The sequence below is a fragment of the Orbicella faveolata genome, unplaced genomic scaffold (genome assembly GCF_042242905.1).
Source record: "Orbicella faveolata isolate gen_17 unplaced genomic scaffold, um_ofav_v1 contig_1, whole genome shotgun sequence".
NCBI classification, from domain to species: Eukaryota; Metazoa; Cnidaria; class Anthozoa; order Scleractinia; family Merulinidae; genus Orbicella; species Orbicella faveolata.
The window spans coordinates 29,915,832-29,943,830 of NW_028301536.1; the positions used below are offsets into that span (position 1 = coordinate 29,915,832).

The 27,999-nt window shown below is 38.1% G+C and overlaps 2 protein-coding genes across 2 annotated transcripts; both read left to right on the forward strand.

Annotated features, from left to right (window-relative positions):
• The first annotated feature begins 458 nt into the window (after nucleotides 1–458).
• On the forward strand, nucleotides 459–22,530 carry LOC110069681 (bifunctional 3'-5' exonuclease/ATP-dependent helicase WRN-like). The gene is made up of 32 exons (XM_089271640.1): nucleotides 459–824; nucleotides 2,727–2,837; nucleotides 4,830–4,926; nucleotides 5,402–5,477; nucleotides 5,675–5,742; nucleotides 5,940–6,048; nucleotides 7,113–7,187; nucleotides 7,798–7,880; nucleotides 8,760–8,866; nucleotides 9,295–9,401; nucleotides 10,209–10,292; nucleotides 10,872–10,960; nucleotides 11,261–11,352; nucleotides 11,854–11,926; nucleotides 12,619–12,673; nucleotides 12,784–12,837; nucleotides 13,107–13,208; nucleotides 13,344–13,424; nucleotides 14,195–14,270; nucleotides 14,900–14,956; nucleotides 15,380–15,435; nucleotides 16,016–16,047; nucleotides 16,371–16,448; nucleotides 16,666–16,736; nucleotides 16,854–16,894; nucleotides 17,768–17,894; nucleotides 18,268–18,380; nucleotides 18,827–18,995; nucleotides 19,949–20,050; nucleotides 20,747–20,843; nucleotides 21,404–21,469; nucleotides 22,081–22,530. Exons 1-32 carry the CDS (start codon nucleotides 600–602, stop codon nucleotides 22,347–22,349), a joined length of 3,042 nt encoding a protein of 1,013 aa, XP_089127766.1. The 5' UTR covers nucleotides 459–599; the 3' UTR covers nucleotides 22,350–22,530.
• A 1,878-nt stretch (nucleotides 22,531–24,408) lies between these two features.
• LOC110052827 (protein meiotic P26-like) lies at nucleotides 24,409–27,547 on the forward strand. The gene has a single exon (XM_020759013.2). The coding sequence runs from the start codon at nucleotides 24,449–24,451 to the stop codon at nucleotides 25,280–25,282; it is 834 nt and encodes a 277-aa protein (XP_020614672.2). The 5' UTR covers nucleotides 24,409–24,448; the 3' UTR covers nucleotides 25,283–27,547.
• The last annotated feature ends 452 nt before the right edge of the window (nucleotides 27,548–27,999 follow it).

The window sequence follows — 27,999 nt, forward strand, 5'->3', positions numbered from 1 at the left end:
TGCGCTGTCTGATCTCACGCTCATATTCCAACAACGCCAGTTGATAGACATAACCTGCCAATCATAGCCTGCATATAAGTTAAAAGGCATAAATTCAAGTTACAAGTTGATCAAAAGCGAAAGCGAAAATCTAAAGCGAAAGCTGCGTCACGTGGTTCCATGATCGTGCACTGAAACTCAAAATGAACACATTTTGGCGGGAAAGGAAATTTGTTGACACATTGATTAAATTACGTGCGACCCAAAACATGCCAAATTAAGTACCGGAAACAAAAATTTTTTGGTAACAAAACAATTCTGTGCGCTAGTGCGACCTGAGCCAAAGTTTCCGAAAAACTCGAAAAATTCGAAAATCGTCAAGTTTCCGTAATGTGAACCTCCGCAAATTCCGGGAAGAATGGAAGTCAGTAGCCAGCGCTCCGAGCTGGCAGCGGGAAACTGGAATCTTATTTGGAAGCGCGGGTATAAATGAATCCAAGATGGCGCCACGTAGCAATCCAGTGACCTTCTTAATATCATCTAATATCGCTGTAAAATGCTGTTCATTCTCATTTAGAGAGCTATATATTATCGCGTAGCTCTGTATTAGGGACTTAAAAATGGGAAGTAATCAGAATGGAGATGTACATGGCAGGCTTTCGAAGATTTTGAATACGTTGCGCGAGATATCAGAAGTTCTTTCTCCAAGCAGTGTTGAAGACAACTGCAGGATAGATTCAGTAGTTTCTGCCATTGAGTCAAGCGCTTCTGAACTTCACGACTTGGTTCTGGGAAAAAGAAACAAGGATACCTCAAAGGATTCAGGAAACACAAGCTTCACGGAGGTGCGTTGCGTTTATGGTGCGGCTCATGATCAATAAGGCCCGGTTCATACGTCGCATTTCTGCCGTGTCGAATTCAATTCAATTAAGTGCGGCAGAAATGCGACTGTGGATTCATACGTCGCACTTGTGTCGCACTTAATTCAGAATTTATACTGTCGGGTATGTCGGCCAGCGGAAAATGCTTTAAACGTAGAGTATTCAATATGGCGGACGAAAATACTGAGCGACGAAGGACTTTAATTTTGCGAAAAATTGTCCGCCAACGTAACGAGAAGGAGAAGGCTGACAACGGAGCAGTATGTGTTGCAATATGTTCGGGTTGCTCTGGGTCGAGAATGGCCAAGTTTCTTCTTTTTCTTTGGCGGGAAAACATTTACGCATGCTCAACACATTAACATAATGTATGCATTAGATTCGACACGGCAGAAATTCGACGTCTGAATCAGTGTCGCATTTCTGTCGGATAATGTGACAAGACCAGTCGAACGTGCGGCAGAAATGCGGCAGCCGATTCAGACGTTGAATTTCTGTCGAATCTAATTCGTTGAATTGAATTCGACACGGCAGAAATGCGACGTATGAACCGGGCCTAAAACAACCAAAGTAACGCAGATTGTTGACTGGGGCTGAGATTCAGACTGAGGATATAATACAGACTACAAACCAAGTTAAAGTTGTGGATTAAAGCACGAAATAGTTAACATACGTACAGTAAAGGGCAGCATTCAAATAGTTTGCATGTAAATTTTTACCACTGGCCTGTAGTTTGTAGCTTGTTTTTGAATTCTTTCGTAGTCTGCAGTCTGTGTTTTACACTGGCAGTCAAAAGAAAATTAGTTAAAGAAAATATGTTTCTGGCATAGACCATCTTGAGCTTAAACCTCTTTTTTCTATTATTATGTACCAATTTTTTTAACGTTTTTCATTCATTCATGTCCAAGATATAAGGATTAGGGCAGATTCAACCTATTCTCCCCCACCCCACATCCCCGCTGCCAAGCCTCTTTCACAATTTTGAAAAGTATATAATATTATTTTCTGTGGTGTGCATAGATAAAAAATATGTAGCGCAAGATTCATGCATGTGCCAAACATTGTGGACCTTTGGGATGGGGATGCAGTCATGTTTCTCAGACTGTTTCATGAACATCACAGGACATCTTAGATTCATGGTCCAACATAGATACAGCCCATTTGATTTCTGAAATCTGTGTCTTTAAAGGTCATTCAGTTTCACCATACTAAACACTGGGTTTGAAAAAAGTCCAAAAAAACTGAGTTGTTTTTGTACATGCTATTTCTCGAAAACAAAACGCAAATCAACAAAAACAATTACACAACGATGCTTTTCATGTCAAAACAAGTCAGTCTGCCAAAATTAGCTGGCTCCTGCGAAAAAGTAAAAATCGGCCCAAAAAGCGATGTACACCCTTTTTGCTTGAAAGCCTTCAAATGGTCTTTTTTTCAGCTGTTATTAGGGTTGTCACATAATGCTTCTCACCCACTAACAAATCGTTGCGTGACCACCCTAATAATGGCTGCAAAGGATTCTACCAGTCCAAAGAGCAAGCTGGAGGTCAAGTTTTGTTTTAGCCCTGTATACAAAAGCGCAGTTTGTGCAACTGATTTTGTACACTGTGCCAGAATTGGTCCATCAACCTAACTCTGGGTTTTCGATGCATGGTTTGATGGTAACTGGTTAAATTATCTGGCTATAAGCCTATGACTCAAAGCAGACTGGTCTGAAATATAGCAGAGGTTTGAGGTTCGTAGGTCCAAGGTTTGTAATGAGGTAAACCAATGTTTGTACCATTTCTTTTCATTTCACATACATTTGTCGAAGTGTATTACGGTATATCCAAATTATGTGCCAGATAATTCAGCTTTACCTTTTTTTTTCAGGATTTGATAGATGCTAGTGAAGAACAGGCCTTGAACAGTTCTAACTTTGATGGTTCAAATGACCTGGTTGTGTTGAGTGATGATGATGAATTTGATGAAGTAATGGCTGAGGTGATTATTAAGCTATGTGGTATTTTAAAGCTTTGCCTGTGCAGAGACTCAAATCATTGTCAGTGGAAGACGTTTTTGGTATTTTGTTAGTTAATGATGTGCATTTTCTTTTGTTAATTGTATTAACTTATAAAAACTTTAACTTAGCTTCAGTTTATTGAAACTCAAATATTCCAAGCAAGTCTTGCCAGTTTTTGATTCGATATTGTGATCAGTGACATGTGTAGTGTATAAATGTGAGCTCACCAAGTCACCATTCTACTGTCTATTTAAACCATGTAGTGCATATCAGAATCTGTACCCCCCCCCCCCCCGGGGGGAGGGGTACTTTATGAATTTCTAGGTTGGAATGTGCTGCTGGGACCCTGGAACCCTTAGCCAATACCAGAGCTACTAAGTTCAGCTGAATTTTGCTACCCTATGCTAGAGTAAACTCCCCAAATCCCCCCATCTATCGACACTGTTGAGGCTGATTTGCGTAAATTTAAACTTGCCAATTTGATTTTTCTATATTTTTAAGTAAAGCTTTAAAGTCAATCGTTAAAGCGCAGTTAATGGAGTGTGACGCTATTTACGTACAGTCACTAGCTTACTGTTGTTAAACGTAACGCAATAGAACTGTTACGCGTTAGAACATTATAGAAGTCTTTCTTGTCTAGTTTAAACAATATTCACAATAGCCTTTCACCATGCATGTTGCAACAACGTCTGGTTTAACTGTATCGTGCGTTTTGTATGGCTAGTCTTTTAAATAGCCCCATTCTTGTTTCGTTCAAGGCCGCATGGGCTCTGTATGTTTCATGGTACACGATATTTATATTGGTTTAAACCCAGACATCAGTCTACCTATAAAAGAGTCTTAGCTTGGACTTTAGCATCATTCGCTCGTTATATCACTACTGTAACTTTTAGTTAGCCCTCAAAATTGTAACTCCCACCCTTCCCTCCCTTTGGAGGTTTATTGTTGTTGTTCATTAATATAAGTAATAAACTGGGGTTCACCTCTTGTGACATGATATCGGTTAAGTCTTGCAGCGACTTCTCCAAGCTTCATTTTCGCTAATTTAGTGGCGCTATTTAATGCCCTTTTATGCCTCTTCTTGTCCGATCCAGCACGTGCCGGCGGAGTCGGCTTGTAGTGCTGGGGAGATAAGTAAGGCTTGAGAACTGTCTACACTCTAGCATGATGCTGACCGGAGGTCAGCTCGTAGTGCCGTTTAGAGTTACGCTACTAGGACGTGAAAGCTTTTGGCCTCGCCAACTTGTCCGATCTAGTGCAGAATTAACTGTTGGGGAGATAAGTTTGGCATTTGGTCACGCAACGGAAGTTCGTCTGTCATGCCGATTGCGGAGTGGTGTTCCCCCCTTTAGCCATAGAACACGTGTTTATTGCTTGTGTTTGTCGGGGTATTAAAAGCATTACTCACTAGGAACTGCAACATTAATGGCAATTCCTGATTTCCTTAGTCTAGATAGAATCTTCAACCAACCAGTCAGTTTTGTGAAAAATTATACCCTATTCTAGACCCAAACGCTCTGATTTATATACCCTATCCTAGAGTAAACTGCTTGAAAACCATACCCTTCACAGCAGCACATACCTATATAGCCCATATATGGCAGGCCCCCCCCCCCCTCGGGTCTGTACCATAGAAAATACAGCCAATCATGATACGGGAAAACCATTACAGTATTTACTTGACAGCATTATACTCAGCTTTCCCATCGTATACTTTTCATATGTCGCATTGATTGTGGTGGCCACTGTATATTCTATGACTTGGTATAAAATAGTTATGCAACACTCTCTTGTAGTATACCATGGAAAATCCCACTTGTCACTTGCATTTTCTTGAAACACACTCGCCTAAAGGCCCGTATATAGAGCAAGAAAATACAAGTGGATTGTGGGTTATTCCATGGTATACCACTTGAAAGTGTGGATAACAACTTAAGTATATATTCATCTTTATATTTATAACTTTTCTTTAGGTTGACATCGAAGAATTATGCAATCAAAGCCAGGTTGAGTCAAAGATTCTAGACGCTGGCCACTCAGATACACTAGATCAATTGCCAGAAACTGAAGGTAACTGCAGTGGATAGTTTGACCTGCACTTCTTCATTATTAATTTTCAATTAATCTATTGATTGCTTGCTTAGTAGGTTTAACCTAAATATTATTTTCTCTTTTGTTGATTCTGTTGGTCTTCCCTGAGTGACAGCTTTGCGATTAAAATGTAGTAACTCCATAGCAGTGAAATCTTTTGATTAAGATGGAGAAGAACAATCATTTTTAGTTGTTGTTCTTCACAGTCTATGTTTCTCAAGTTGATTATCACAATTTGTAATTGTGAAAACAATAAAACTGACAGCTTGACTGTGGCTGCGTTAATCATTTGGTTAGGTTGGTACAACTCAACCACAAACTAAATCATGGCACAGAGCTCCATTGTCTCCTGAGACAGATGGATGCCAGCAACAGGTTGTTACATATTTCCTTGAAAAGTAAAACTTGTTTCAGTTTTCCTGCAAAAGTTTTTTTTTGACTTTCCTCTATCCAGAGGCAAATGAAATAAAACCAGACGCTGAGCATGTTGAGGTCCTAAAGAGATACTTTGGCCACTCCAAGTTCAGACCGTAAGTGAAGGAATTTCCCTAATCTGCAATTAATGTAGTTAGAAATTTGAGTTATAAAGAAATTGAATAAACATTTAGATTTTTGAAAGTAAGGAACCTTGCATCAGAATAATTCCATCCCCACCCCATGTATCAGTCAATATTGTATTAATTTTGTTATTAATAATATTATTTATGATGTATTACTTTTTTTGCAGCATGCAGTGGAAGATAATCAATGAAGTGCTTAATTGGAAACGGGATATGTGTGTTGTAATGGCTACAGGTATAACAAATTAAGAACGTATAGATTTTCTAATACTTAATTAATAAATTATTTTCTAAATAAGAGATGAGAGTGCAGGAACTAGGAAGTGTGGCAGTGCTGTTGCCTTGTGCTGCAGAGTGCATTTATCATTGGATGATTTTTCTACTGGCTGCTTGCTTAGAAATGCTTGACTTTTTTCTCTGCTGTTTGTTCAGGATATGGGAAGAGTTTGTGCTATCAGTATCCATCTTTATACACTGGAGGTACAACAGTTGTCATCTCTCCCTTAATCTCACTCATGGAAGATCAAGTCACTAAACTTGGGTAAAGTCCAAAGCTTCCTTTCCATTAGTTACTGTTTTTTCTTTACACTTACAAGTGGTTACCTTGTTATCTGGTGGCTATCCTGCACATGCAGGTGTAGAAAATATGTTTCCTTTTTCATTCATGTGTTGTCCATTGTTTGATAACTAAGTTTTTGCAAAGAAATAGGATCATGTGTACGAAAGGCATCCGCAGACAAGTGTTGATTGATACACTCAAGCAATACCCTTGATCGACACTTGGTCGATATTCGATTTATACTCCATTGACACCTTAGTTGACACTTGATTGACCCTCCATTGACACCTCAGTTGACACTCGGTCGACACGCCATCCGCATCTCGTCAAGAGTCAATCAAATTTTTGATCGAGTCATATAAGTCGGTCGACACTTGGCCGACTATCAACTGACTGTTGATCAAGTGCCGATAGAGTACCGACCAAATATCGATCAGGATGTTGATCAAGTACGGATCAAGATTTCAATATCAATCGAGAGTATTGATTGACACTCAACCGCAGATGCCTTTAGTACACATGATCCAAGAAATATATGTAAGCCATACATTTCAGTTGGCAAACATGAGTTTGGAACAGATTCTTATGAAACTGTCCTCCGCTATGTTTACAATTTTGACTTGATAAATTGAGCAGTTAAGCTTATTTTTTTTTTGTTTGAATGTGAAGGTCCATCAATGATTTTAAGCTACATCTACAGTAATATGCAGTAACAAACAAAACCTGTTTACAAATTTTCCAGGAAGTATCTCAGAGATTCAATGCCTCAAGAGTTGATAAAATTTAGTTTAAGAATGAGGGTAAGAACAAAAGAAATAGTATCGTAACATTTTTGTCTCACAGCTGGTGAAATGGAGCCAATATAAGTTTTGATGAAAAACATGGTAATCAAATGAAATGCAGTTGATCGCAATATATTGTAATCAACTGCACTCCAAATAATTATGGTTGGGATCATTGGTAAACATTCCTTTCAGAACAAAGTGCTTCAAGTGCAAATAAAGGCTACAATTGTAATTATTACTATAATTTTATCATTTTTGTAGGCTTTATAACATTCCAGCTTGCTATCTTGGATCTGCTCAAAGCAATAGTGCTGAAGTAAAAGCCGGAATTTTACGGTAACTAACTGACCACTTTACCTTCCAATGCCCTGGCCCGCAGTAAATCATTAGACCTCATCAGGTTATCAAATTTGACTTTCATTGTACCTTGCCTGTGTGATTAGTATAGGTAATCATATGGTTTCGAGTTCGATTTGGAATTAATTTGCACGAGTGAGTTTTTCAAAAAGCTGAAATTGCATGAGCCCCTTCGGCGAGTGCAATTTCAGCTTTTTTAAAAACTCACAAGTGCAAATTAATTCCAAATTGAACGAGAAAAACCATATGATTACTTATTAATAATATAAACATGAAAAAATTTGCATGGAGGAAATGCCGGAAGACCTTTCTTGAAGCCATTTTTTCTCATTCGAGAAAACTTTTTTCAAAGTTTCTGCACAAAGTTTTTGTCATCATTTTATGTGATATCATTGGTTTAGAAAATTCTCTATTTTCTTTCCACCAATTATAATCTAGAGTTACGATGTGTAATTTGCACTGGTGTTACACTTTTTGCACTGATGTTACACTTTTTGCACTGGCGTTACACTTGAACTGCACTGCTCTCAGCCCATCAGAATCAAGTAATTTTTTCATACATATTATTAATTTTGATAATTTGTCATAGTGGGGAATACAGAGTGGTGTACTTGACTCCAGAATATGTTTCCCTGGACACTGGATTTTTAGCTTATGTGCAGAAATCTGTAGGTAAGGAATACCCTAGATCATAACAAATAATCTAGTAAATATTGAGAGAGCTGGCAGTGGGGTTGTTGAAAGGATTGGTAAAACTGTCTACCTGATAATTCATTATCCAGTCTATAAGAAAACAAAGCACTGGTAGGCTACCCATTGGATACCAGTGATTTGCTTTCTTTTGTCTATAAAATGTTATTCATTCTTTGAACAGCTACACCCTGGATACCAAGTTTGTTGCCTTGACCATTCAGTCTTTGTCTGAAACGTTTTCTGAAAATCAACATGATACATCAGACTATTGACTATACTGGTAATACTTCCATGACATTCTAACAGGTTCTATGGATAATGCAGAACTCCAAGCAGGAAATAAATTAATAAAACCTTAATGAATGGGTTATATGAAGTTCAGCTTAAATATTTAATCAATTTATCTGTCATTAACACCAATAATTTTATTGGTGTTAATGGTAACTTCTTTTCCAGAGACCATCTTGATTGAAAAAAATTCTTTGCTCTGAAAGACTGTTAAACAGATTTTTAAAGTCTTCTCTCCTGAGGAAGCAATCCTCAATTTCTGTCTAATGCAGATGGCTTGGAAGCTAAGGCAACCTTAAAAGAAACCTAGGCTTTCATCAACTTCAAGATCAGGACACCTTTTTATCAGCAGAAAGCTGTGTCTGTTTTATTGTAATAAGATGTACATATGAATAACACAAATAATGATAAATATAATTTACATATGAACCAAACAGGATTTGCAGTTGTTGTGTCTTTTGCTCCTTTTATGTTTTCCTTCAATGTCTTTTGTCGTTGTCACCTTTGACTGACAGCTACATTTATTATATTTCATTGTGACTTTTAAAACCAAGGTTCATTTTCCCACAGGTCTAACACTAGTTGCAATAGATGAAGCACATTGTGTGTCTCAGTGGGGACATGACTTCAGATCTTCATATCGGTCACTTGGATGTATCAGGGATAAACTACCTCAAGTAAGGAGATAGAGACTTATTATGTCATTTACTTGCTGCTTGTGAAATTAAAGTATTTTTGCATCAGGAATAATTTGTAAGTGTCTGAATCACCTAAGATAGTGCAACACAGCCCTTTTATCATAATTTAATGCTGTTCTAAATTTCCGTTGAGTTATATTAGTATTTATTCTGCTCCATTACTTGATTGGTCTGAAAGAGAGAAAGGACCAAAAGTTTTTTATTTTTTTTTGGTCCCAAATTTCTTGTTATAATAAAATAATACTGGTACTTAAAGGATTACCAAATAGTCTAACAAGGACAACAAAAAAATGAATGTATAGTCAGATTACAGAATTTCTATGTTGACAAATTGTAAGGCATTATAAAGTAATCCTTCATAAAAATAAATTATCTTTATTTAAAATTGTGTTTTGAATACATGCTAGGTACCTATTGTTGCACTGACAGCTACAGCCACTCCTACTGTGAGACGGGATATCTGTCAGTCTCTGAGGTTGAGAAATGCTGCATTTGTTTGTACAGGATTTGACAGGTGATGTTTGTCTTTCAAGTTTTGAAGGAAGGGGGAGGGGTACAACTTGTAGAAGGGAGGAAGGAGGAGCACAGCCTCAGCTTCCTGAACAAAGGTAGTCATAGAATCAAATGACTTCCAAAAATCAGTATTGTGACATGTCTTAAGGTGTACATGTCTGCACGGAGCAGCTGGCAAATTGACCCTACAATCGGCGACAAAAGTGTTGAGACACTCGGCAGTAAAATTTGGTTTTCGAGTGTCTTGGAAACATTTCCTCCCCTTCCCCTCAAACAATGTTGAGTTTTCTATTTCTTAGACTGCACAGACAACAACGCTTACACAACATTGATTTGGGGGGCCGGGGTATCAGAGAATTAACGCTACATGTAAGTAAAATAGAATAAGAGTTTAAATTAATATCAAAAAGTGCCATTTTCTAAAAGTGCCTCAACTACTTTTGTCACCCGTTGTAGTCTGACTGTTAAGCTAAAATATGCACCTTTTACTACAGTATGACAGTTATATAGTCTTTTTAGGGGAAAAATTTACACCACTTGCCCAAAAATAGTAAACTATATATTAACTTATCTCTGTTGGTAACACCTGTCCATAATATACACCCCCTTTTTTTTTACGCTGATACAAATACCTGAAAATTCTAACTAGTACGTATAAGTTAATTAATGTTAGTCATAAATGGGAAAAAGTATTTTATAAAAGTCTTGTCCCAATGACTTTCCCAATTAAACTCTTGGAAATATTTTTCAATGTGAAAGCTACATGTATTCTTACTTGTAATCATTAAATGCAATGTTGTTATTGCAGACCTAATTTATACTTTGAAGTAGAAAGAAAGTCTGGCAGTATAAAGGATGACTTAAAACCTGTCCTGATAAGATCAGCAGATAGGTAAGACTATTTATGAATGTTACCGAGTGAGATTGTAATCCATTCTAACATAATGTATTTGTTAAGAAACCTTGTATTACTGTAGAGCGCCAGCTTATAAAAAAAAAACAACTGTGTTTAAAATGTAGAGTGCTGAGGAAACCGTATTGAATGAGAACTGGGCATGTTTGTTTATAAGCCACCGGATACAATTTCTAATCAAACAAGGCCATCACAGGCATGCATTGCTTGGGCTATCTTGATGCAACCCTTTGTATGCTTTAAATGACTGTGATGCTACAAAATGCTAATCCAGGGATGACACTCAATTTTTGGTTTAATTTCCCTCCTAATGATGAAAGCATGTTTATCACTAATGTTTTGTGGAATTTGACATCACAGTAAAAACTGAACGGAATAAAATTTAACATCTCAAGTCACCAAATGAATTTAAATTGTGAATGAATCAAAATTCATATTAATCTTAGATTAGCTTAACTGTGCTGGCACAGATCTTGCAGTGGATGAAATGCACATGTCCACAGTAACTTGTCAACTAATGAGGTGATTTATAACAGGTTTTATTTACTCTGACTACAGAAGTAAGATTGAGTATTCCTTTGATGGTCCAACAATTGTTTACTGTCCAACAAAGAAAATGACTGAAACAGTGGCTCGGGAACTCCAAGGTAAAAGACACTTAATATTTAATTGATCCTAAAACTATGGTGTGATATGCTCAATGCTTGGTCCTGTGAATACCAGTTAGTTTTGCTTTCTGTTAATCTTGATGCCCCCCCCCCCCCCCGTCCCACCCTCCCCCGATGTATCTTGAATTTTAAAGAAATATTTCCAAGAAAGTTGTCATTATAATATATGTGTTTTGTTACTTGCTATATGTGTTTTGTTACTTACTTCATGAAGATGTATATTAAATGATTATTAATATGATTAATTTGTTGATTACTAGAATCTTTGTGATCTTATAGGTCTTGGGGTGAGGTGTGAATATTACCATGCTGGGCTAGCACCTAAGGAACGGAGGAAAGTGCACCACCTCTTTATCAGAGATGAAATTCAGGTTGATACATTCGGACAATTATTACCTTTGACAATTGGAATGTTCAGTCAATATTTTATCTTCTGGAGTCTGTTCTCTGTACCTCATTCCAAGAGTCCTGTCTCTTACTTCTCTTTCTTTCCATCATTGTTTCTTTGGGTATCCTTATGCCAGTAAACCAGTGTTAACATGCTGCTGTTCTTTTTGTAAGTGCAACAGCGATTCTAGCTGGCATGGTATGTTTCCGATGTCTTGAAAGGTTGTAGCTCTGATAGGTACAGGAGAAATAAATGTCCTGAGTGGGTGTCACTAGATATTAGATTTTTCCAATGTTTGTTCTGTTTTTCCTGCGGGGCATTTCAGAGTTAACCCCTCCACTGTTAGACAGTGTTACCAACGTTTTTCAGGTTTTGGTCACCACCAGTCATTTCCCTGCATGGTGTATCATGGGAGTTGTACTTAACTGCAGCTGCTCCATTTCGTTTTGATTCTTAGTTTACATATATTTGCATTCTTTTTTAGTGCATTGTAGCCACAGTGGCCTTTGGAATGGGAATTGACAAACCAGATGTGAGAAAAATTATTCATTATGGAGGTATGTATTATTAAGGTTTAGAGTCAATTAATAACTGTACAATTAAAGCATTTTTACAGGACTAATTTCATTGAATCTGTTATGCTGAAATGGTAGTTAAGAAAATTCTTCTAATAACCTGCCTGTTCAAGATGATTGAACTCTGACCTTCTTTGACGCTTTTATTGGGACGAAATGTTGCTGTCACATGCTGAGCACAGCAACTTTCTCACTGTATTTTATGATTAATAGTTAATTAAGTAGTCAACTACTTCCGTCTGCATCTAGCTGTTTGGATGACGAGTGCCTGGGAAGTACAGGTGCCTCCACTGTGAACAGCCAGCCCCTAGACAGTAAGTAACTCCCAAGGCTAGCAATCCCTGCAACCTAGCCATGAGCTCCCACACAGATTCATCTAGGCACCCATCAAACTGTGTTAACAGTGGGGATAGGGAGATACATGCGGGAGAGGGAAGAGCACAAATACTCTAAATCTCCACTAAAAAGGTGCCACCCTACACTGCACAGAAGATGTACTACACGCTACTCTGATGGTGTACCCTGAGCATGCACTAGTTAACACTGGGTACTTTGTTCTGACTGCCAGACCAATGGGAGCTTCTCTATGTTATAAACTTAGATAAGCTGTATTTAACTGTTTTTTAGTTCCATGAAAATTGATGAACTGTCCAATTGTTATATGTTTGTTTTAGCTCCAAAAGATATAGAATCATACTACCAGGAGATAGGAAGAGCTGGACGGGATGGGTGAGTACTATCTGCAGTGATTACTATGTGACTGAGCTCCATTCAGAAATCATCTTCAATAACAAACATCTATTAACCATGTAACCATACCTTTTTTCATCATATTATAGTCTTCCCAGTACGTGCCATGTTTTTTATAGCACAGCGGATTTTTCCCTCAACCGGTAAGTGTTAGTTTCAGTCAATAGTGGCAGCTTTTAGCAAAGTTCTCATTTAACAGTCAGTGATAGCTGCTGAACATCAAAAAGGAGCTTGCTCTAAGAGGCAACAGCTCTTCTCTAATTCTCTAAAACAAAAATTCATCTGAAAAGGGTCCTTTCAATTTTTTTGTGAAACTATTCTCTTCACTCATGGTTCCACTTGCGTTTTGAACATTTATATTATTTCTGTGGTCTGAAATGTAATTTTGCATGCCATTCATGCTACTCTCCAGGCACTTGTTAAATGATGTTAAAGCAGAGTCCTTCAAAGAACATAAGCTGCGAATGCTGAACAAACTTGAGCAGTACCTGGGTACTACAGAATGTAGAAGAAGGTTGGTGACAAGGGTTTGTGAAGTGGAACCTCATGTTAACTAAACATGTTATCTTAATTGCATAATATTATCTGCTAAGTTTCCTTTAATTTTATTTTAGTTACAGTTTACATGTCAAATTATTTTTGTCTATAGAACAATTTTAGCATACTTTGAGGACACAGTTGGTATGAGCATTGGTGGAAAAGATGACTGTTGTGATATTTGTCGAAACAGGTCAGTAAAAAACAGCTAATATTGATAATGAGAGCTGCATAGTAACTTTGAATTGTATCTCAAATCAACACTTGAAGCCAAAGCTAAAGCATTACTCAGGCCAACTGGTCCACAATGCCAGAGCTGAATATTTTGGTCTCCAGAGCATGAAAACAACTACAGGTTTTCTAGTTTCCCTAACAAGGGGAATTTCACTCAGCTCACAGTCTCAATGTTTTGCAAGGCTAAAAAAAAAACCAAGGGACTGATATATTTTTTGTTTTCATAAATGATTTCTAAACGTCTGAGAATCTGAACGTCTCAGTCTTTCAATTTAAAAACTCAAAATGTCTCGGGCTTGCAAAAAAAACCATTTGTCTCAATGTCTCCAAAAGTCTTACGTGTACCATTCTCCATCCCTCTAACAGATATCTAGTAACCATTTAATATACTCTTAGGTGGAACAGAGAACTATGAAAAAGTAATAAGTGTCTTGTCCAATACCATACAGCAACACAGTGACTCCAGCTAGAAGAACTAGACATGGTTGTCCTACCATACTTACCACGCCACTGAGTGCCTAGTTCCACAACATTTTTTAAATATGACTCAAGATAGATGAAGTCAGTGACATAGTCATTTGAGCTGGTGTCCAGTGTCTCTGCATTGTCTTCAATGCAGAGTGAATTTATTTAAAACTTTCGAATGCGAGCTGGGCATTTGATTGAGTAAATAGCGGTATACCCATTGTTAATTTTGCAAGGATCTTAACAGTGATATTGACTTTATAGGGCTCTTAACCCACATGTCAAGGATAACAAGAGAGATTTCACAAAGGAAGCTAAATTGCTTCTTAATGCTATTATGGTAAGTCACTGTAAGAAAATGTTTAAATTGAAGTTAATTATTTAAGTGTATCATTTGTGAGGGATTTATCCTCATTTACTTGTCAAACCACTAGCCAGGGCCTTTTGGTTATGGTGGAAATTAGCTGTGAATGAAGTGAAATTATACCATTTACATGTAAAACTGAACCCAAAAATTTGTTTGTTCTCAAACAGTATTTTCAAATAAATAGATCAAACCTGTCAATTCTCTTACTTGCTGAAGTCTTTATGATATGTTTTCACCATGGTTTCAAGTTTACTTGTTCAGCACTCTGTAGCCAATTTTTCGGAAGTACAGATTTAAACTGCAGTGTTCTTGCTCTGAACTGACTTGGCCAAAAGATCTAGATTAACTGACTAATAATAATATTAATCATCTCTTCTATTCCTGAACTTCATTTCTTTCATTTCATTCATGTTCCAGATGAACACACAATTCTTCCTTTGTACCTCCCTCCCTCCCTCCTTGCATAATTCCTCTTTTCCTTCTCTGTGCACTTTAGTCCATCTGTCTGTCATTTCTTGTTTTGTTTTGGTGTATAGGTATAATGTTACCTTTAACTCTTTTTTTAATTTTATTTATTGGTTTATTTATTATTGTATTTTTAGACAGCAGGGAATGGCACATATGGTATGTCAATTCCTGTTTTGATGCTGAGAGGTTCGGTAAGTATTTTACATACATTACATCATTTATTTGTTTACGCAGGTCGTTATATAGGCAGCATAAGCTGATGTGGACCTGCGGTTAATTAGGAGTTACAAAATAAAAAGTAAGAAACCTAATAAACCTAATAATTACAAAAACGTGTAAAATTCTAAAATATGATTACAAGTGAAATTAGAATTCCTAAAAATATTTATAAATATTTATATATAGTCATTTACCTTAAGTTTATAGAAAAACCCGACTACAGACTTCTCTTTCTCGTTTCATGTAAGCCATGCATACATACAGTTCTGTTAATGTACATACCTATGCTTAATTTGATATTTAATATTCAATTTAATGTTAGTATTTGGTAGGTTGATGTCTTTTGAGAACATGACATTATTTGGCTGAAATATGTTATTATTTTTAATTTGTAGAACAGTCAGAAAGTTCCAAGATGGCTGATGCAAAAGAAGGAATTTGGAGCTGGGAGGTAGGTAGACCTTAAACATGACTGTATACTTTTTAAAATAGTTAACAACTGCATTGCTAAAATGGAGGTTGGGTGCCTGAGACACCCAGGAGCTTCCACTATTGGCAGCCATCTCCTAGATGAAGACTGCTTCCATGGCTGGCAAATCCTGGCAACCCAGCCATGAGCCCCCATGCAGTAAGAGGAACAGGCACCCGTCACACTGTTGAAACAGTGGAAAGAGGGAGGGACAGGGGTGGGAGGGGAACTGCCTGGGTGATGAGCTGCCACCCTACAAAAAACGCCAGAAAACACCTCCTGTACATACGCCATGCTATGATCCCCGAGCAAGTGGAATTCCGAAACATGCGCATATGTGTCGACACCACTGACTACCAGGGGAACGCAAGCGCTCTTTGTTGTTAAATTGCATTTAACTGCATGTATGTATGGGGCCCATACTTTGGGAATATGGGCATAAGGTCTTGAAACACAATAAATTAGGGTCAGAGCAGGAAAACCAGAAATGCTGTGTGAACACAGGGTGTCCTAGTGTATATGTGTATGTAATTACCTTTCCTAAATCCTTTTCCTCTCCCAGTTTTCAGTCAGAGAAATGGTGGAAAAGCTTTGGTAAGTATTTTGTCAGCTTTTTGTTGTAACGTCTTGAGAGGTACGGTGATGCTCAAGGGTTATTTCTTTCAGTAATCATTCTTTACACATAGCAAAACTTGGGAAAGGATTAAGTACAATGGTTTAAGGTTATGTAGTGTTAAAATACTGCTCTTGCTGTCTTATGGCTTTTTTTTCCTAAGAAAAAGCCTTTATAAAAGATTCTTTCCCCTCAGTCTTCGTCCACTTTTCTCATGATGGATGATGTGATCTAGATGTATTTTTTAAAAATTGTTGGCCATTAATAAGTACTTTTTTTTCTTTTTTTGTTATCAAATTTTCAGCCCGTCAACTCATGAATCTTGGTTTTCTCCAAGAAAAAACCAATCCAGGTGGATTTGGTTCTCTCACAGCTCTTTCAGGTATAATGACCAACTGTATTAATGAGCCACCAATTGTAAGACTTTTGGTGTGCATGAGACTACACAAATTTCCAAAATCATATTTAGCTTATGTCTCACCCTACAAATGCCTTGTCTATGTGGCACACAATCTTACAGAATCCTAAGTGTCCTTAATGAAAAGACCTGTAGTAAAAAAAGCTCACAGTTTTCTTTCTTTGTCTGCCTGCCTTGATAGGGAAGGGTGAGAAATGGCTAAAGGAAGCTACATGGAAGGATTCAGTTAAAATGGAACTGGTTCCGAACCAGGTTTGTCCTTAATAGTGGAGTTTATTTGAATTTTGTGTCTAAAAGCTTTGGTTGTAACACTGTAGTAAGTTGTAACATAGTTGCATGGCTCTATGTTAACCTCCAATCCATCTGCAGGATCTGTTGTCAACGGAAAAGCAACAACAACCAACCGCCAGGTATGCATTTTCCTGCAAAATACTCAGTTGTGAAAATGTAGAAGCTGATAGCCATCAATTTACAGGCATAATTAATTTTAATAACTAAGGTTTTCGATAAACAATTAAGAATAAAAAGCAGCGATATTAAAGAATGACATTTCAACGGCTCCATGCCATCATTCTCAAATTCAAATAATTAATAATTAATTTTGCAGCTTCATCTCAAAAACTCACTTAATGTTATAATTTATCCAAGCATTGTTTTGAATTGCCTTAATGTAACTTTTCTCCCCTTTCTCTTCACATTTTTTGTTGCTTTCTCTTATAGAGTGTCACTTTGTTTGAAAATCCTAAGAGCTGTTCACACAGCTTAAATACAATTCTATGAAAACAGTCATGAAAAAACCAACAACAACAGAAAAGGGGTTAATAGTGTTAACCTAATGTTGTATCACCTGAATCTGATGCCAATTACAGTAACAGTCGTACAATTCTCAACAATAATGGAACAGGCCAGTTTACAGCTTTGTGAAATGTGAGCAAGTGTCTGCATGAAAGCGAGGTTGGGGTTCACCGCTGACCTTGAAATGTTAGAGATTAACTTCATGATAAAATGATTTATATTAATTTTTGAAAAGAAGCAACGTTCGTATCGAAACCAGGTCACCTCTAGCCTTGCTTCTGCTCGAGGGACTGACCACTTGGCACAGAACTGTAAAATGGGCTATTGTACGTCAAGTGCAGATCAGTTATCTGGAAATCAGTGGGGACTGGGGAGAAGTGTATGATGTTATAGCAGGATTAAGCTAGTAGGATTTAAATTACAATTATTGTGAATTTAGTTTATAGCTGGTAGTGTAAGTTTACTAAGAATGCCGCTTTCTTTTTCAGATACCTGCTACCTCTTCCTGATGTAGCACCTGTGCCCACTTGGCATCAGAATCGTGCAACTCAGATTGCAATGCCAGCAGCAACACAACACAAACCAGTTATTGATGAAAAAGAGCTTGAACTCCAGGTGAGCTATCCATGGGCTGTTTTCATAAATTAGGTGAGCTATCTGATAAGTCTTCTTACTGGGACATTAAGTTATTTTTCTTCATTGCATAACCTGTCTTGGTGGGAACTGCTATCATTTAAAAAAATTTTTCCTCTAAAGTGGAACTTTTTCTCACCCAGTTCCCATTGGCAAAATTGGGCTTATGCATTGTACGCAACTAAGATGGTGCATTCAAAGTCACGTGAATCAACAACCTAGTGATGTCATCATTATTGGTCTTGATTGTTGGGAACTTTTTTCAATGATTACCTGTAAACACCTTGTACTCAATACCCTCCTCCCCCTTACCCTGACCGCTTAAATTAAGACTGGGATGTTTTTTTTTTTGTAGGGTTCTCTGTACTCCACCCTTATGAGGCTTAGAACAGAACTGTCTCACTCACTGGACTGTCCACCTTACATGATTGCCACAAACAAGATTCTACTGGACATTGCCAAGCACAGGTATAATAACAAGCTCTGACGATTTTTTTTTTAATTATTTTTTTCTTTAGTATTAATTATAAGTAGTTTTAGCTGACGAACTCTTAACCGTGTTTAAATAAAGATTATCTCTCTCTCCATCTCTCTCATTAGCTGACACTTGAAACGTCAGCTTCACAAACTCACTATAGGGTTTTGTCAAATTTTCTTACAAAGAATGACAAGTGAAACTACTGTATTAGGTGGCAAGAATTTGATACAAGTGTGTCGCGCAATTGTTTAAGAATTAATTGCCTTCCCTTTTGAGTATTTATTTCTGGGATTGAAGACTCATATTTTCAATTTCAACTGCTCCTTACTGTTCTCACGATCTGTTTAATGTTTTATCGCTAATTACAGATACCCTTGCTTGCCTGTTTATTATTCTCCTCTCCGTCCCATAACTAAGAAACTGTGTTTTGTCGCAGACCCACCACTACTGGCAGCCTGTTAAAAGTTGATGGAGTGTCTGAGAGACAATGTGAACGATTTGGAGAGCAACTTGTGAACTGCGTGGCGACTTTCTGCAAGGAAAATGAGCTCGATGCAGACACGTTTAAAGACCAAACTGATTCGGGGAATGCCACAGATACAAAGGTGATCTTTTCTGTCCTCTGAGTTTGGCTTTCTGTTGTCACTGGTTGTCTAATTGGGATGTTCAGATTAACAAATAGATTCCATGTTGCCGTGCGTCTGTTGAGTAATACATCACAGAAGACGTCAAAATGTAAGATGATCTATTACTGAACAGACGCACCCCGATGCAATTGAACATGTGATTAGAGTGGTCGTTCCGTCCAGTTACTCCGTTAAGTCTTCTGGGATCACGGGACGCGTATATTTGGTGTTTGCTACATTTTGAAGTCCTTTGCTATTATGTGTGAAGTTATTTTGCAGTTGTTCCATTGTCCTAAAAATATTATCTCTAATCGGCATCATGAGAGGTTAAATGCTTGTATTGTAATCAGTCTCTCTTATTGTCATGACTGGACTTACTTGGGATGTTTGGAAGTCTATGCCAGCCAGTGACCTTGTCTGTTGTGTTCTTGACAAACTCACGTGACTTTCCAAGCGCCTCTCTCCACACAAATCTATAATGGACAATGGCAAATTGATGGGACAACCCAGACAGAATGCAGGGAAGTGACCGGGGCGCCTTCCATATTAAGCGAAATACCTAAAATTTTGTAACAGGGACAAATGGAAGGGACATTTCCCGGGAAAGTTTTGTGGATTTTCCGAAAAGCGAACCATTCAACCGAAAATTCCGGAAATTTCGGGAAGAAAGTCAAATGGAACGGAAATTCCCGGTAAGGAATTTTCGAAAATTTCGGTTGTTGTCCTCTTATCCGGAAATTCCGAAAAATGCTGTTCCTTTCATCGAGAGGGAAGCACCTAGTATTACAACCATGAGACTAAGTGATCTGATTCTTAGAACTGACACAAACTTACCTTGATGACTACGTATAACATGGCAGAGAGAAAACCATCACGGAGAATTAATGAATTACACTAACTGCTAATACTAAATCTGTTATTTCTTTCTAAAGTCTCAGAGTTTCGTAGCCGAACCTGTGGGAACTCTCCGTCGTGAGCTGAGCCAGACCGTACTTACTACGTACAACCTGTTCCACGAAAAGCAGATGAACATTGTGAGTGATCAATTTATCAGTCAACGGATGAAAAAAAAAAATCTTCTCAGCCTAATCCCTTATCGGGGAAATTCTCATGCAATATGCAATGTATGATTGTAATGCCTTTGTAGCGCGAGGTCACTTGAGGTGCAGATAGGAAACCCTCTGCAGGGATCTGCTAAAAACAGTGCTTCATCCCCACTGACAAGGCTCTGGCAATCAATCAATCAATCAATCAGTCAATCAATATATCAATCAATCAGTCAATCAATCAATCAATCAATCAATCAGTCAGTCTGTCAGTCAGTCAGTCAGTCAGTCAATCAATCAATCAGTCGGTCAGTCAGTCAGTCAGTCAGTCATTCAATCAATAAAGATCTGATTTCTAATAACAACTGAATCGTAAATAATCAGCTAAGATATTTTTAATATCTTGGTGTACCGCCAAATTCACAGAGGTTGAATTATTCAAAGAAATACCCAACAATCCTTTAGCAATTTTACATAATTTTATTTCTTGCTTAAGAAGGCAACACTTGTGACTATGGCCTAGATAGTGTATACCATGATTTCTATAACTCCGATTCACCCTTACATCTCTCAGCAGGCGTTGCCTTTCATTCTTGATTCTTATGGACTGTCTCAACAAGCCCTCAACATATTTATAATGCTTATAATATATTTTTGTAGTTTACACCTTCTTTATGATTTTAGAAAGAAGTGGCTAAATTACGGAACTTGGTGGAAGGAACAATTTTTGGCCATCTTTCGGATGCTTTGAAGGCTGGATATCCAGTGGATTACAAGAGAGGTATGGAACATTGCTTGTAAATGAAATCAAATCAAATCTAATCACACTATTTTGATTACAAAGAGAAAAATGCAGTCAACAGTAGAGAACAAAAGTAGGTTATATAACAAAAAAAATTGTGTTTCAAATGCGTTTGCAGCCGACAAAGTAACAGAGCTTTTGAGTTGGCTTTTGCTAATAGGCCATTTCCAAGTTACCTTGTGACTCTGTAGCAAAACGAATCATATGAAAATGTGTTCTGCCTACAGTTTCATTTTCATGCAAATCAAAGTCATTTTTGTATTTGAGGTTTTGAATGAGGACTCGGTTTGAAACAGAGGCACAAGGTAACTCGGAAATGGTCAATTCACAGACATAGGGAAGAGTGAAGGAAGCTGAGAGGGGAAGAGATGGCCTCACACATCATCCCCCCTATTTGCGACTGATTAAAGCGATTGTATTGAAGTTGAATTTTTATTTCAGTGCTAGTATACTTAACCAGATATGAATAGTGCACTGATAAGCCATGATAAGGACGCTGTCACGTGTGTCTGATTTGTGTGGTTTCATATTTTGTTTAGCGGGACTCACTGCAGAAATGCAAGAGCTGGTGACGAAGACAATCAGGTCACCTCCTATCAATTCAGGTATTAAATATGATTGAGCTTTGTTAAGATGTCATGGGCTTCTCGTGCCATCGCTCAATGTCTTAAGGCGATTTTGTGTTTCCCTTTAAATCAGCCCCTTACTCGGAGGAGGCGCGGTGGCCTCATGGTTAGACTAGTGCGCTCGACTCCAGATCGAGCGGCCCGGGTTCCAGCCCTGGCCGGGGACATTGTGTTGTGTTCTCGGGCAAGACACTTTACTCTCACAATGCCTCTCTCCACCCAGGTGTATAAATTGGTACCGGCGAATTTAATGCTGACGGTAACCCTGCGATGGACTAGCATCCCATCCAGGGTGGGTAGAAATATTTCTAGTCGCTTCGTGCTACAGAAACCGGAATAAACTCGGGCCTTATGGGTCAATTGACTTTATCCTTTACCTATCCTTGTCGTAAAGGTGTCAACCTTAAAGGAAAGACCACTGTTTACATGTAACTAGGCGGTCTGTATTGCAACGGATTTTAGTACTACGGTTCTAGTGTAACATTATTGCTGTATGCGCGTGAATGAAGCGATAAACGTGGCGTCTGAGCTTTTAACTGAGGGGATTTGTATACTACTAATAGTAGCGATAATTTTTGTATCTTTTCCAGACATCAGCAAGTTGTCAGCAATCAAAGATCGTTTGCCTCCTCATGTGTCGTGCGGTCACATTAAATTGGTCATCGCTATTTTGGAGCTCTCGTGTGGAGCATTCTCTCAGGGCACCCCAGCTGAGCCCCAGAGCCAAAGATTCTTCAAGTCTGGCACCCAACCGATAAAGTGCGCAAGTAAACCCGCACCTGCTTCTCAAGAAACTGCGAGGAAGCTTCCAGGATGGCTCTCTGGAAAACCAGGAGGGAAGAGAAAGAATCCTTTTTGAAGGCAAAAGGAGTGACTGTGACTTGAACTGGTTAGCGATCACTAGCTTAGCTCTCACAAGCATTAGATGGCTAACAACAGGAGCTCATGACTAAAAGTGACACTGTACAAAAATAGAATTTTTTTTCTATCAGAGTAAATGTGTAGCTAATTGTGAAAATAAATTGAGATTTATAATATAATGTTGTTTGTCTTTGTTGAAGAAATGTACCTACGTACCTTAAAACCCGTTTTCCTTTAACATCTACACTCTTTTTCTTTGCCCAATTGTATTAAAACAAAAAGGGTGAACCATTTGACTCTTGATGTGGGGGGGGGGGGGGGGGGGCGTATAACCATGACTTTTTCAACCCTTTCGCGCAGTAGGAATTTGTATTCTCGGGACGTGTCTATGCATGATATTTTTGTCTCTCGTGTAACATGCTTTCTGTCGGCTCACTGAACGTGCGTGACATTTTTTTCGGTAGTGATTGTGTGCATGAAGCTTTTTTGGTTAAGGGTGCTTGTGGGATATATCGTTAATTTCAGTATAACCAAGAGAAAATGACCCCCTCTCATTTTCTCTTGGTATAACCCACCGCCCCCCTCCCCCTCCCCCCTCAGAAGCTAGGTGGTGCACCCGTAATGAGATCTTTTTAAGTGATTTTTCGAGGTTACAGACCTAAATTAGTGACGGTGACGTTTCAAGTAGTTTTACTGTCGTAAACTTCAAGCGCACAATTCTGATTGAGAGACAACAGTGGTTATTTATGTCTGGACTTGTCAACCAACAGAAGTAAAAGAAACTTCAGCATCGGATTAGCTAGCGCTGCTGCTGAGTTTTGGATAAAATACCTCTAAACGTCAAAAATGCCGCATCTCTTCAAAGTTTTAGACTGGACCTTAAAGATTAACTGCATACATCTGAAGCCTGAGAGTGACTTCTTGATAAGTTGCAATATCTCTTTTTTTTTCCCTTTCCTTTGTTTATTTATTTACTGATCTGAACACGCAATCAGACTCTATTCGAGCTAGCCTGCGTACCTTGGCGGTTTCAGCAATTTTTTAAGCAATTTCTCGTCATCACAGCTTCGCCGCTTTCTTAGCGCACTCAAATTGCTTAAAAACGGCCAAGCTACGCAGGCTACATTCGAGCAAAAGCCTTTGTTTGAGATTTCTCTCTGTTTTGTAATTAGCACCTGTATGAATGTCTTGTTATTGTGACGCCATAGTTTTTGAAAAGTTCCCTCCACACAAAAACGCAAACCCGGCGTTTTCAAATTCCTTCGATTTGGAGATCGTTTTCGAAAAGCTCCGTTTTCTTGACGGATTAGTGTGGACAGTAGGCGTAACCGTAGAAATAAAGCCGCGTTTTCAAATTCCTCCGTCGCAGTGTGGACGCTACTTATAATGCCTGATTATGATGTCAAGATGACATTGAAACGTCGTTTATTTAGCGTTAGTATTGATTGTGAAGTTTCAAGTTGTTGATCCATTCATTTTAGTTATCTAACTTTTTATTTCCCACGAAACTAAACTTCTGTGGAAGCATTTTCGATAAATTTAATTGATATTTTCCGTTAAATCTTAGATTATGTAAGGAGTGAACACTTTTGACACTTTTTAACTCATGACTCATAACTCGTAACTCTGATTGGTTGATTTCGGTTAATGACCCTTTATATTGACTTAATCGTGTGATAAGACTTTTGCACGACTAGGTTATTTCCCATTTCAGAGGGCAAATAACTAAAATCAGCCATTTGGGTTTTCTTTATTAGCTCTTAGGACTCTTAGCGCGGGTAAAATTTTAGTGGGAAGGACGGGCATCAATCACTATCGGTTATCCTTTTTCTTCTAAAGTTTAGCCAGCTAAGCCAGATAACAATAGATTTGCGTTGTATCGTATTGTGTAGGTATCGAATAAAGCCACGGAAGAATAGAATGCGATCCTGAACGTGGCTTGTTTCACGCGTGGGTAGCGTGGGCACACTCGACCGTATCTGAATCGCGGGAAATGTTCAACCAATGAAAGACTGAGTCGATCTGATTCGATACATTTTGCAAAGCGTGGCTTTGAATTTCCCATAATGCCTCACCGGGCACTACGAAGTGAAGAAAATGGCGTCTCTGACTGTGTGTGGTTCGAATGGAACTGGTTTGGGTCAGTTTCGATATCCACAAGGAATAGCTGTTAGCAACAAAGGTGAAGTTGCTGTCATAGATACGTGTAATCACCGTGTCCAGTTATTTAGCTCCGATGGCCAGTTTCTGAGAGCGTTTGGAAGTCAAGGAGTCAAGGATGACCTCATGAATTTTCCTTGCAGTGCTACGTACGATAAACAAGATAATATCATCGTCACGGATTCTGACAATCACAGGTTGTTAGTGTTCTCTTCAAATGGCGAGTTAATACAAGAGTTTGGCAGCGAAAGCCTCAGAAATCCCTGGGGCGTCTGTACGACAAGTAATGGCAACATCGCGGCTTGCAGTGGAGGCGAAAAAGGGGAAGTTCAAGTTTACTCGCCGGACGGATCATTGGTGATGCAATTTAGTGATCCCTCTACAAACAGCCGTCCTTCGTACGTTGTCTACAGTCACGATAAGTACTTTGTGTCTTACAGTGACGATCAGTGTGTGAAAGCGTTCAATGGTCAGGGACAGTTGTTGTTTAACATCGGAGAGCCCGGCATAGGCGACGCACAATTCAACAGACCTCGTGGACTTGTAGTCGATGAACACGAGCAGTTGCTGGTCTGCGACGGCTGGAATAACCGGATACAAGTCTTCAGCCTAGAAGGGAAGTTTTTATCGAAGTTTGGAAGTCGTGGCAAAAGTCCAGGACAGTTAATTTTCCCCGTGGATCTTTCGATTGCTCCAGATGGACGGGTTTTTGTCATCGAGCTGAAGGGCGAGCGTCTTCAGGTTTTTCAAGGATTAGAGAAACAAGCCTAGAAATACATTAGCTAGTATGTGTGATCAAGATATGGTCCCAGTCAATCGAAAACCGTCCTTTCTTGTACATTTCCTACATAACTAATTAATTGGTTTTATTTGTAAACTATATTTCGTGTCATATCATAGTTGATTCGATTAATTTTGTAATGTTTTGCTGTTAGAGTGACAGAGATTGCTATGTCTTGGTTAGATAGACAGGAACTTTTCAACCAGTATGGTTCAGATTTTCGTAGTATATGGCAAAGCAGTCCTAAAGCCTAGTTGTTGATACAGTAATTCCATAATATGTCTTAGTGCCAAGGTTACTGTACTTGTGGTAGTTATCTCTTATTTAGACATATTCATTATTGAACCAAAGTGCCTATCCACACAAAGCAGATGAAAGTTGTTTGTTCCTGTTTTGCTTACATCTTATCTCCACCAAATTTTCATTTTGGTTACAACATCAGCACTTATAAATAAAAAAAATTGCTTACGGTAAAACAACAGTCACCTACGTAATTAAACACCTTCTGTTTTCGATGAAGGAACTTAATGTTTCCTTAAAATGAATTGACGGATCTGCCGTTTTGACCCTTGACAAAAATTTGGCATACTCTGACAGGGCAACAGAACTTTTGAAGTGCAAAAAACTTGTAGAGGTAAAAATCACCGCCTACACTTGTAAAATAGAAGTGATGACAGATATGGTTGCAAAATAAACCAAACTTTGCCTAGTGTGGATGGGCACGAATGTCGTGCATTCTACTTCACCAGATCTTGTTCATAACATGTGCTGATTGTGGAATGAGATCATGTTGTTTTGAGAAACCATCACAACAACATCCTCAGGAGTTTCAATAATAACACTGATCCCTGTTATTAATTATGTCAACCAAGACAGTAGCTACCCAAGCCATTAGAGTATTACAATGTTTTCATTTGCAGTGTTGTGTGATTGAAGAGTAAAAACCTTCAAGTCTTTTGTAGGGTTATAGAATGGCAAATGAAACACTTGATGAGATGCAAAGTCTTTGTTTAATAATCCAACATTGAGGCTACATTTTTGATTCTAAGCTTAGTATTCAATGCTGAACAATCCGAGCCCAAGACTCAAAACTAACATGCTGAAGGTGAATTAGGTCATGTACAAACATACATTGTTTTAAATTGGTTCTTGTGACAATTTGTGTGAAAGAAATGTCAGCCTTTGTTGAACCTTGCTCAACTTCATAATATGCCACATAAGTCCTAGCTTCTTTGAGATTAATGATTCACAAATAATAATTTTTAACAGTCTAAGCTACTCTTATTTGACGTGAAGACAAGCCTGAGATTTTGAGACTAGTTCTAGACACAGAGAGTTCAAGACGAAACTAAAATTTGCCTCCACAGATCATTCTAGACCATTCTTCTCTTTATGTGATGACAAATACATTATTTTGAACAAAGAAAGCAGTTTCAAGATTGCTGCTGCATGCTTTCACACTTTCATTTTCAGTATATTTTTTTTGAAGTAATTTTCATGTAGCTGATCAATATTACCAGGTATAACCAGAATGTATTAAAAGGAGTAATATTTCCAAAAACCGTGTGAATTCATATGTAGAGAAGAGTTATTTAAAATTCCAAAGGTATCCTCTATATCACTCTTGGCACAGCCATCTCAGCAGATTACAAGTTTCTGATGTGTCAAGTACTGATCAACAAAATGCAGTCATTCTGGGTTCATATTGTGGTTATGTTCGTTTCTGAGCTTTTCTTAAAAGACTGATGATTCAGTTATCAAGTCTTTTTTTGTTAGGTATTAGTTACATTACAGACAGTAGAAGAGGTATCTTTAATATACAATATTGCTTATGATTTTCATATGCAGTTACCGCCTTTCTAAATTCAGTTCAAGAAACTGGCTACCAAAGTTGTGCTTTATATGTCAATAAGGATATTTTCTTAACAATGCACTGTTAATCTGTTTGTGCATAACTGATTGTCCTATTTAATGGTCAATGCATGCACCAGTAATATTTACCAAACTGTACAGAGCAGAACAAACTCTGAGTTTGCACAGAATGACTGGTCTCAGACTTTCAAATTGTACCAGGACAGAGAACCAACATACACAAACAACATAGCTACAGGTTTTAAATCAATGGTATGTTTGGTCACTGGGATTAACCTCTGCACTGATTCAATGTCAGCCCCAAGGCACATGACAAATTCATGTTTGTTATTAAATTATACAACAGAATTTTTCTTGTATTAAAGATCTTACTGTAAACTCAAGTTGCAGGGCCTCAAGTCTCTGATTGATAACACTTATGTTTAGTTGATTTCGTTTATTAACATCTAATCCATATGATAATGAACAATGGCTTTAAAGGAACCTTTAATCTGGTTCAAAAAAACTTTGAAGGACACCACAGGATTCATTGCTGGATATAATTGGCAAACATTTTAAAGTGGCTCACACCTGAACACTCCTAAGATATTAGCTGATATTCAACCCGGAGATTATTACAGACAATGAAAACTCTACAGAGGTGCATGTATTGACTCTTCTTGGTTGCTACTTGCATGTAAAACAGCAACTGATCAGACATAACACATCTTCCTAGAGAGATCAATAATACAGAATTCTCTAGGGGAGGGTCTTGACAGTTTTGTCAGATGTTTCAAGTAGGGGACAAATGAACATTGAGCAAGTGAAGAGAGATCCCTGTTTATTTCAGCTGGGA